This window comes from Sylvia atricapilla, chromosome 7, assembly GCF_009819655.1.
Source record: "Sylvia atricapilla isolate bSylAtr1 chromosome 7, bSylAtr1.pri, whole genome shotgun sequence".
In the NCBI taxonomy this organism is placed as follows: Eukaryota; Metazoa; Chordata; class Aves; order Passeriformes; family Sylviidae; genus Sylvia; species Sylvia atricapilla.
In genome coordinates, this window is record NC_089146.1 from 27,497,611 (window position 1) to 27,509,238 (window position 11,628).

General features: G+C 48.0%; 1 protein-coding gene across 1 annotated transcript in view; it reads left to right on the plus strand.

The window, feature by feature from the left end:
• The window catches only part of SLC49A4 (solute carrier family 49 member 4), a 70,113-nt gene extending 62,452 nt beyond the window's left edge, over positions 1-7,661 (plus strand). Inside the window, exon 9 of the mRNA XM_066323081.1 lies at positions 58-7,661. Coding sequence (XP_066179178.1) covers positions 58-173 — 116 coding nt within the window. The 3' untranslated portion in view covers positions 174-7,661. The remainder of the gene's footprint in view (positions 1-57) is intronic.
• Positions 7,662-11,628: the final 3,967 nt, after the last annotated feature.

Consider the following 11,628-nt stretch of genomic DNA (forward strand, 5'->3'; position numbering starts at 1 on the left):
GTTTTAAACACAGAAAACGTTTGATAACTGAGGTTGGGTCTCTGTTGTGCTTTACAGAGTTTTCCTGGTTCAACTGGTGCCTGCCAGGGTCGTGTCTGCTCAGCCTGCTCCTCATCCTGTGCTTCCGCGAGTCCTACGACAGACTCTATCTCGACGTCGTTGTCTCCGTGTGATCACACCAAGCTGGTGAGGGAGTGGAAGAGACTGGGAGTCGGCTTTGCAGTCTGCACATCTGCCTGGATTTGCACAGCTGAACAGCAGAAAAAGAAAGAAATTTCAAGACTTAATTGTGGCTTAATGTAGAGAGGGTGAGGGACGGGTTGTTTTTACGTTCAAGACCATCTTGATTTGCCGTAAATGTGGAACTGGAGTGGTGATGGTGACACTGAAATGCACAAAGAGAATCTCTCTGCTGTCCAGGTCCCTGTGCCAGGGCTGGGGCTCTCTGTTGAGGAGGCTGTTGATGTAGCAGTGAGGTGTATGGGGCGTGTGTGTGTGTGTGCGTGTGTGTGTGCCTGTGTGTTGACTCACGGTTATACACACCAGGGTACCAGTAATCTTCAGAGTCTTCTATCAGAATAAAAATAGGGAATAATCTTAACAAAAGAAAAAAAAAAGAAAAGAAAAGAAAACAAAAATCTTTTCTTTAAGATCTCTTTAAAATCACTAGTCATTTTTATGGAAAATGTCCATTAAACTGTTGAGCTAAAATGATTTGGTGCTTGTACACTACATTTACATTCTAATAAAGTGGGTTCTGATATAAGACACTGGTACCAGGTTTTTTAGCCATACTAAATATCCCAAATAATCCTTGCAGTGTTATTAGAGGTGTTTGTTACCACCCTGGAGCACAAGTAAACAATAGCTTTAGGTGCCTCTGAATCCCAACCTGCACCCACAGTCATCTCTGAAATGCCGCCATGGTTCCATATGGTTCTCCTGAATATGGACCGTCTGTGGTGTACTGGAGTGTCACTCTAGGTAAATGTTGCTGTTCTAAAGGCCACCACTGTGTCACCTTTGCATCCTTCATCTCCAGTACTGCTTTTTTTACTGTTCATGCCACTGAATACTGTGGGTGTGGATGTCTGAGTCCTGCTAGTTCTCTCCTGATACTCTAAGGTATGTTTGGTTTTTAAGATTAGTTTATGACTGAGGGTGCCTAAACAATATTGCTTGTAACGCAAGTCTTGGGAAATCACTGTTTCCTAAAAAAAACCCTTTCTAGTTGAGGAGGTGCATTGATGGCAACATGACAACGAGTTTGACAATGGGGAGTAACTCATGAGTTCTGGCTGGCATAAATGGGAAATTAATGCCAGCTCTTTTTATCAGTACTAATTTATGGTCGTTCTGGCCCTTACTTGAACATAAAGTATTAAAGACACTTGGAATAGTTTTTTAACTCAATTTTTAAACCTGCTAATGATTTCTTAATTATATTCTTAGATTTCAGTTCAGCATAATTTAAAATATTTCTGTGTGTGTGTTCTGTGCTTTGTGTTATGGGGGTGTGTTTGTGTGTATGGGGGTGTGCATATTTATATCAATGTATTCACAAATAAAACTTATATATATAAGAGATACAAATATATATATAAGTTGTGCAAGGGTGTGTGTTTCCCTAGGTTTACTGCAGGTGATCCTGTCTGGGGAAGGTGATGCCCTTGTTTGTAACCAAGCCAGTCACTGCCGTCAGTGGGAGCATGTCGTGTGTGGTCTGTGACAGGGATTCCTTTCAGGGCCTGAATGATCTCCTGTCGTGGCAGTTCTGTGGCATGGGGTGGGTGCACGTGTTGGAGGAGGCTCTGCATCTCTAGAAGTTGAATCAAGCACCCTCTGCTGCTTTGTGGGGCTCTTCTTTGCCCCTGGGGGGACACCAACCATGGTAAGCTCGCTCAAATAAACCCAGAAGTAACTTTGAGGGGCAGATCTGTTCCTTCTGCCTGCTCTCCTTTTGCAGAGAGAATACAACTCTAAGACTTAACTCAGGAGTGTATCTGTGCAGTAAAATAAAACAAACTGTTCCTGCTTTCATGTTTTCAGAGCAGTTGATGTACTTACTGTAGTAACAGAAAATGGATTTAGCTCATTGCCTCTATCAGCTCTAAATGATCTTTCCTGTCTCAAAGCAGGCTCTTTATGGTAGTGGAGCTAACCTGCATATGGAAAACAAAATCAGTCCAAGCAGCACATTCTGATCCACTGGCATCATCCCTTACTTTTCAGATGAGTGGTATTAACTGTCCAGCTTCTTTTTGCTATGTTTTAGTGCCTGCATTAGTTTCAGTATCCAGTAGCTGCTGCTACCTATTGTCTTCTGAAACCAAGGATCACTTGCCAAGAGTCTGGAGTTGCATTGTCATGGCAGAACTGCAAGCTTGGATGGCTCTTTAGAGCTCTGTTTCTGCAATTTACTGTAGCTATATAAAGATTAAAATTGCTCAGCTGAGGCACTATCCTGAGTGTCAGAGATTTCTAATCCTTTTACTATCCTGACTATTTTAAGATGGAGAAGCATTTTACACACTATTCAGACTATAACCTATTCTTCTCTGTTCCAGAAGGCATCAAACAATTCAAAATATGTCAGTGCTTCCAGATGCAGGCTCTCCGTAGTCAGGGGAGAAGAGTGAAGCTCTTGTTTTAAACCCTGTTGATTGTTTTTCTGAGTCAGTGTGAATGGCTCGCTGTGACTCTGATGCTTTGGTAGCCATTTCTCTGTGTGATGGGTTGACTGTGGGTGGACACCACATGCCCACCAAAGCTGCTCTGTCATTGCCTTCCTCGGGCAGGGGAGAGAAAATACATTGGAAAGCTCCTGAGGTAAGAACAGGGAGAGATCACTCACCAGTTACCATCATGGGCAAGACATACTCAGCTTGGGGAAAATAGTTTAATTTACTAGCAATCATATCACAGTAGGATAAGGAGAAATAAGACCTAATCTTGACCCCCATCCCTCCCTTCTTTCCAGGCTTAACTTTACTTGTGGTTTTCTCTTCCTCCTCCCCTCAGCAGCACAGAGGGACAGGGAATGGGGGCTGTGGTCAGACCATCATCACACATCCCACGCCTTGAGGACTCCTCACATTCTTCCCCTGCTCCAGCATGGGCTCCTGTGGGAGACAATCCTCCATGAATTTCACCAGTGTGGGCACAGACCTTTGAGAACAGTCCTGCCAGCAAACCTGTTCCAGCCTGGGCTCCTCTCTCCATTGTGCCACAGATCCTGCCAGGAATCTGCTCTAGCAGCTTTCCCACAGGCCCACAGCCTCCTCTGGGCATCCAGCTGTGTGGCATGGTGTTCTCCACAGGCTGCAGGTGGATCTCTGCTCCCCATGGGCCGCAGGGACACAGTTGCCTCACCATGGTCTGCATCCCAGGCTGCAGGGGAATCTCTGCTCTGGAGCAGCTCCTGCCCCTCCCTCTGCACTGACCTGAGTACCTGCAGAGCTTCTCTCTCCAGCTGCAATGGCTGCTGTGCAGTAACTTCTTTTCCTTCTTAATCTGTTATCCCAGAGGTGTTATCACCATGGCTGATGGCTTCAGCCTTGGCTGGTGCTCCATTTGGAGCCTGGCTGGTGTTGGCTCTGTCACTCAAGGGGAAGATCCCGGCTGCTTCTCACAGACACCACCCCTGCAGCCCCTCGCTGCCAAAGCCTTGCCATGCAGAGCCCCTGCCCTGTGCCTGCCTGGCACCGCAGGGCGGCGGGAATTACAGCCATCAGTGCCTCTGCACCAAAGCAGGGCCTTTTCCAGGGGTGGACAGCCCAGCCAGGCCCTGCTGGAAACCTGTGCTGGGTTCACAGGCACCACTCCATAGTCAGGGCTCAGCCCCAGCTCCCAGAAACTCCGATGGAAATCTGCACAAGAGGAAGTCAAAGGATTGCTCCCAAATTACTTGAAGTTGTACAGGACATGGCTGCGTTCCACACACACAGTGTTCAAACTTAGGATGTTACTAGATTAGTCTGGCTCAGAATGGAGTTGAGGATTTTAAATGTGCTTGCTGAGATCTCTGAAAAAAACATTTTATCCCCATCTGTGCCCCACAGCAGCATCCTTCTGTGGAGGAGCAGTCCATTTCATGTCAGTAACACAACTCAATCCACAGAAGTATTTTTTGGATAAGCATTATTGTACGGTCCACCCTTGCTTGGATTTAGCAAGAGTCCAAGATGCCAGGCTACCTGCACATTGTTGGAAGCTTGAGTTTGAAGTGCAGGGAGAGCCCTTAGCAGTGCAGATGCAATTAGGAGTAGTGCAGAATAGACTCAAAACAGTTAAATGTTTTTCTTAATAATGAAAGTTTGAAGTCTCCATCTTGAAGCAGTAACAGCATTGGCTGCAGTGTGGCCTGTGACTTGCCAGCAGAGGAAGGCGCCTCGAGAAGCCCCAGAATTTCCTTCTCTTTGTGGCCTGTAAGCTCACAGCCCTGAAGAATCTTCCCCAGCAGTGCTGAGCCCCTAAACACACAGGTAATTGTGTTGTGGTTTGTATTGGGAATGCTGGGAAGGATGCTCCATAGTGAGCCCTCTCTCCTAATGGTTCATTTTAAATATAGCCTGCTCCTCAGGTTTGTTTGGCTCAGTGACACCCTCGGTTCAGCTTCCAGTGCTGCTGGCTCTCCTTCTACCGAGCTGTGGAGCTGTGCAGGCTCCACTTTCAGCACTGGTTCATGTGTCTGGTCACTGCTGTTACCCATTAACTTCCTCTGGAATCCTTTGCCCTCCCTTGGGGCTGCCTGCTCCCCTGAGCTGGAGGTGTGGAGAAGAGTTTCCTTGCTTCCAGAGCAGTTTTACAGGGAAGGGTTGGCTGACCATGTACTTAATGTACATAAGAATAAGGACTTAATAGAAAATCATGCCAGCTGGAAGAAAGTGCAGACCCAAAGGATTCTACACATGCTGTGAACAGATAATGTGTTCCAAGCAGACTGTAATTTTCATGAAACCTATGATTTTAGCTCCCACCCCTAGAGAGGCCAAGCAGATGGGCACTGTATGTGTCAGGTATTCAGGCTCACAGCATCACAGTTATTCCCAACCATCTGAAAGGAGCTGGGAGTGGGATGACTTAAATCTTGGAGTGGGTTGGAAAACCCTGGACTCTGTCAGTGGTAACCTGGGGAGAACAACAGGTTGGATTGAGTAACAGGAAGTGCCAGTTCCAGGGGGCATTTCAGTACCAAAATATTGCATTGGACTGATCAAGTCCATATGAAATTTGAAATTTTGTGGTGACAGGGATGTTAATGCTGAGCTTGTTCTACAGTAAACTGAGCAAGTGACTGTGTGGCCTTGCACTGCAACATAAACAAGCTGCATTGATTGATGTGCATGTATTGGCTCTTACAAGAAAGGGAAATGTGATTTAATTGTCAAGAGTGACTGAAATATGAGTGGAATTACCTAGTTTGCACAGTGGATATAACTGCTCTGTAATGGTGTGACAGCAGGGCTCTAATTGTTTATTTCTTCTGTTGGGTCACTCGAAAATTAGTATCTCTGACAAAGGCATTTTTATGTTTCATTAGTTTGGAGGAGGTTCCTTTTATGCTATGTACGGACTTTATAATCACTTGGCAAGACAACTTCTGCAGTGGTGTGGAAACCTACACCAATTCTGGGTATTGATTTGGTGTTTGATATTGTTGCTGCCATTCTCAGGGTTGTTAAAGCACCACATGGGAAGAGCAGGGATGTGGGGTGTTCAAGGGGGTTGGTCTGTGTGTGAATGCACAGTTGTGCAAGGGTGGATGCCAACCCTGCTAAAACACACAAGAACTTTGTCACCTTCTGTAGGTCCCAGCATTCCAGCTGTGGGGGGAGAAGAGGGAAATGCTGCCTTGCTGCTGCCTCCTTTCCAACAGAGAGGCAGCCAGGCAGCCTCCAGGCTTGCTGCTTCACGTCAGGGGATCATAACCATCAAGGCAGACTCTATTCACTTCCCTCAGCGGTGATTGCTGCGAGGTGGGCTGTGGGTGGCACAGGAATATCTGCCTTGCTTCCTCCAGGAGTGTCACTTCAGTTGACAGAGAATTGCCCCAGAGCAGGGCACAGCCCCAGTGAAGTCACAAGAAGATGTCAATCTGCTTACAATTCTTGCAGTTTGTGTTTCAAGACAGATGAAACTAATAAATAAAGGAAGAAATGTAACTCTGTCCAAAGTTTTGACAAGCAAAAGCAAATATTTGCACAGATGTGCTGGCTCCTGCCAATTACTTGAGACTGCAATGTTTTTGGATCAATTTATGCCCCTCACAGCCCCAGCACTGTTTCTTCGCTGCTCAGCCCCAGCAGCACCGTGGGAAGCTCCAAGCCCTGGTGGAGGGCAGGGGCTGCAGCACAGAGGGAGAAGGGAAGGGCTGAGCCAGGATGCCTGGGAGGGGGGATGTTTGGGCACCTGGGTTATTTGCACAGGAGGGGTGTCTACTTCAGCCCAGTTGTTTCAGAGCCTATTTTTTTCCTTCCTCAAGGATGAGTTTTTGACCTTAATTTTCTGTTTGTGATGGGATTTGCGGGACAGGGACAGCTGTGGTTGTGGCACACGATGTAAGGTGCTGGTTTTCCAAGGTGCAGCAGAGAAGGTGTGTAGGACTTGCTCTCTGCAACAACAGCTTTTCTCTGCACGGTCTCTCTCCCCACTGGCTCCCTCCGTGTGATTTATTCTCTTGTTGCATCTGGACAGACTCACTGCACTCACTTTGTATATCTACATGAAGACAATACCATCAGCAAAACCTTTTTTCTTTATGGGAAGATTTTCCCTTCAGGCTGAGGCCACTTCTCCAACCTTAGCCCATGTGTTTGTCAAAGCCACAGCAGCCCCAAACCCATGTTCTCCTTCACGGGGGATGTGCAGGTTTGTGTGGGACAAGTCAGGGGGCTTGGGGAAGGTCTGCTTGGGGCTTGGGGTGCCCACCCATGCCAGGGGAGGGGGATGCTCCGTGTCCCTCCCCAGCAGGAACACCCTGAACGTGCAAGATAAACTAGAGTTGTGTCCTCTGCCCCCTCCCTGCCCACAGCTCTTCTGTGTGCCCTGACATTTCTGCTGTCACCTGGGCTGAGCCAGCCCAGCAGAGCTGCAGGGTGTCCCCAGGGGCAGCCTGACATCAGCTCCTGCTCGTGGGACAATGATGCATTTTCCAGACGTATTTCTTTTCTCTGCCTATATTTGCTAGATTAAAATCTCTTTTTTCCCTACTACGTTTAATGTCTTCCGCTGTGCATTTTAGAAAGAAGTACTTGATAAGGTCATAAAAACAGTTTTTAATTATGGGACACACCTAACAGTTGGGGGTTTTGAACTGCATGAGCATATGGAAAAGGAAGAGGGTTTTACATGTTGGAGAGCATCTTTGTAAACTATCCTCGACTTGTAAGACTGTTCAGTTTTACTGGAGTTTGTATGCATTTTACTTTTGTAATTTTTTAAGTGATTTGATAGAATTTTATTTTAGGGCAAAGTCTACATTTTGTATGCGATATTCCGATGTGGTGTATTTTTATTTTTGAGAAAATAATGTTGAACCCACGATATACTTGTCAATGTAACATATCCACTGTGTAATTTCTATTTAAAACTGGACTCTGACCATGAAGTGCGTGTTATTTTACGTACTGGTTGTTGCACATTAAAGAGGTTACTCAGTTTGTTGCCATCACTGTTCATCACTTCCGAGAAAGCACAAGGGAGTAGTTTATTTCTGCCATAATGCTGCCAAAACCCACTGCAGATACTGCTACAAGATGAGGGTTGTTTGGTCTAAATAAATGTAGCCTCATCCAATCTCCCAGTCCAGCCAATGGAAGATTTCCATGGCTTCTAGTGAGGTTTTGGGGTGAGGGTCTGGCACGGCTGGTGTGGCCCTTGGTCTCCTCCAGCAGCGAGGGAGGGGAAGGGCCTGGCAGTGGTGGCAGCCTCTGCAGCCCCACCTCACCATCACAGCTCTGATTTCACACCCTGATTCCTCCAGCCTCAGGATGCTGCAGGCCAGCTGATTTTGCTGGCTCCCACCACCACTGTCTCTGTTGGGGCTTTTAGAAAGGAGACCCTTTTGCAATATCCTTCCTTATGTTTATCCTGCATTTAATTGAAGTGGACCCTACCTGGCATCTCTTAATCCATGTTTATTTTCTAGGACCAGCTCTTCAAGAACACCCTGACTATTTACCAGGGCGAGTTTAAAATAGCCTCACATCCTATTAGTGCTGGGAAGAAATCTGTCAACTCTCATGTCATGGAATATCTGGGCCCCACTATTCTTAGCAACAGTCTCTTTCCAGGCTATATATGGGAGCTTAAAGCACCTCTAATGATACAGTTCCCAGTTGTATTTATCTTTGCCGTGTTACAGAAATCTCCATCCTTAGGGGGATGAGAACTGAGGGTCTGTGTCAGACCCCTGATGTAGTTTTGTGTGTTGGTGAAGTCCCTGTGCTCCTTCTTTCTCAGTTTTTTTTCCCCATTTTCTGTTTTATCTTTGCTGTTGTTGAAGTCTGCTGTTTTCCTGGCACAAAAATGACATTTATTCTGCCTTTCCTGAGAGAGTGCCGGGTGCTGGCATCTCCCTCTTCAGCTGTGCTGCAGTTGCACATGGGGGAGCAGCTGGGCTGGGGCCAGCTGGTTGAAAGCTCTTGGTGCTGTGCCCAGATGTGCCCAGATGTGGGTGAGCTCTCACAGATACCTCATGTCCTCATGCAGCCATGGGACCTGCAGAGGCTGGGGAAAAGGTTGGGGCCACTTGTGAATGCTGGATCTGTGTGTTTTGGGATCTTTGGGCTGCAGCCCAGCACCAAGGATGCTGATGCTGGGAAACAAGAGCAGCATTCCCCCAAGGCAGGTGGATCTGCCTTTACCCTCTGGCCATGGGTCACGAGAGCTGGGCAGCTGCAGGGCTTTACCTGCTCCAGGAGCATGATTTGGGCTCACAGCAGGGACTTCGGACACAAGGCATTCCCCTTTAGCCGGCACAAGTCACGGATGTTACTCTGTACCCACCACCACGTGAACACAAATTTCCAACCAGGGATTTTTTTCTTTTTTATTTGCCACGACTTGAGTTTGTGCCAACAGAGGGGAAGGTCCAGAGAATGCACCATGCCAGGAGTCCTCACGGCAGCTGCCAGGAGCAGCACACTCCCAGCGCAGGCCAGCCACCCACTGAGGTCATCCTTGGCCAAGGGCTGCAAAAACCACCTTAACTCTTCAGGAGTCACATGGGCACGGGAGCAGGAGCCCTGGAGGCTTTGCAGGTCCCACGGCCACAGTGAGGTTTCTCTTTGGGAGCTTCCTTGCTTTGCTCCATTTCTTTGCTCTGTATCTGCAGGCAGGTCCCAGGGCTGGGGAGGTTCTGCCGGTGGCACCAGGATGGGCTGGACCCCTCCCATCCGTCTGTCTGTCCATCCACCTGCTCGGCCACGGACGGACAGCCACCGTGAGCCCCCGGCTCAGGCACTGAAAGGAGCGGGCAGGAGACACAACCTCTCCCCGGGCAGCACAAGGGATGGCTCAGGAGAGCGGAGGAAATGCCAGCAGCCAAGGAACTGGGACTCCTCCCGGGCTCCCTAAACCTGCCTTTGATTGCAGAGCTGAGCGTCGGGATTGCGGCTTTACGCCGAGTTGGTGCTGGAAGAGCAAAGGGTGATGAATGAGGGTGACAAGGAGAAGGTGGTTCTGAAGGGTTTGGGGTGAGTGGATGAGCAGCAGGAGTGTGAACACACATCACACACACAGATCAGCACAGCTCACACAGAAATGCCTTCACCGCCTCTGATGTGCAGAAAAAACGTTTGGAGAGAGGTTTTCAGCATAGGCCTGAGCCCATGGCAGGCACTGCAGCCCGTGCCACCTCGTACACTCAGCGTGTTAGAGTTCATTTTATCTGCCTGGGGTGGGGTGTGGGGCTCTGGGCCGGCGTGCAGAAGTGATGCTCAGAGTACAAGTTTGTACCTGTTCACTCCAGACCCTCCTTGGCTCCAGCAGCTCCTGGCACGGTGGGGCCTGCCAGGGGCTGAGCTGCTCCCCAGCACAGGCAGCTCTGGCAGGCAGGAGGTTGGTCTCCTCCAGCGCCAAAGGAGTGATGGATCAGCAGAAGACAGCAGTAATTGCCAGGAGGCTTTCAGGCAGAAAGCAAGGCTCTCGCTCGAGGGCAGGCTGATGTAAGTCAGCATGTAAATTGGGGACAACATAAAAATAATTCCAGCCAAGCTCACAGGAAGAAACCTATGAACAAAAAAATGTTGTAGCTAAGGAATGTGAAAACAGAAAACAATAATGTGGCTCCTGGCAGGGTAATAAAAGTGTATCAGCGTTGTGCCCGCTCTCTCGCACAGATCGCTTGCTCGTGACAGTAAATTAAGTACTGCCAAAATGGGAACAGTTTTCTCTGTGGCCGTTGATGCTTCACATCATGGAAATATCAAATGTTTCTGATGGCTGTTCATTACCCTGTGCTTGAGAGGGGAGCAATTCTTTGCTGGCTCCATTATTTCCATGACAGCAAGGAAATGACTATGGGAGGTTTAAAAATGAAGGAGTACAGCAAGGTTAGATGGATGGAACCTCAGCAGCCTGTTGCTGTTCACTGTGGTCAATGCTAGCTCTGAGTCTTGGAGACACCTCACTGTCTCAGGAGTGATGGAAAGCCAGGACTACCTTCTGCTTCCAGCTAACTGCCAGTTCACAAACTGTGAAGTTTGACCTTGAAAATCTCCAGAGATGTTATCTTGAAGGGTGACAGTGCTGCAGCACAACTGCTCAGCCAGAAAACACTTTCCACAGCTCCCCCACAGCCAGAAGGAGCTTTAAGTGGTTGCTGGATTCCAGATCTGCCTCAGATAATGTGAGGACCCAAAAAGTTGCACCTTCCGTGTTCTGTACAGATCCACACCACAGAGCTGACAGATGGTTGTGGCTGGTGTGCTGCACAACGTTCCCTTGTCATCTTAGTAGTTTTAAAACAAAAACCAGCTGACCTTACACACGTTTGAGTTGCTGTGAGGTGTCAACATAAGGCCAGCTGGAACAAAAAAAAGAATGATAAAACTCCAGGTCACAAAATAAACCTGGGCTGTGATCACACGGGGGCAGGCAGGAAAAGGTGAGAGTCTGCCCAGCTGCCAAGAGCCAGCTTTACATTTCTGTCACACCACCAAAATCACCTTCAGCCAGTTCAGTCCTTACCACAGGAGGATGGTTTGGTTTGGAGATACTGTCAGCAGATTGAAGGGTTGAAAGGGTCTTTGGGGCACCAAAGACAGAGGATGTGTGCATGAGGTTGGGTTTTTTTCCTTTGGGCACAGCTGAACTCTGTCACCTTCTTGATTAATTTGAACTTCAGTTTTTTAAACAGAAAGTGCAATGACAACTCTGTCAGTGTTTTTTTACGAATGAACAAAACAAACCATGTCAAAATGCATTTCAACTCTTAGCAAAACAGTTTGTAATGAGTCTCCAAAGCTTTTGGTGACTGAGTGTGTGGTCCCTCGGCTGTACCCTCGAGGGGGAAGCACACACGAGGTACCCTGGGGAGCAGAGGTTTTGCATTTGAGGGTTGACTCTCACAGTGAGGAGGTGCTTGTTCTGTGCTGATCCCTTCAGCACGGCTGCATTGAGCTG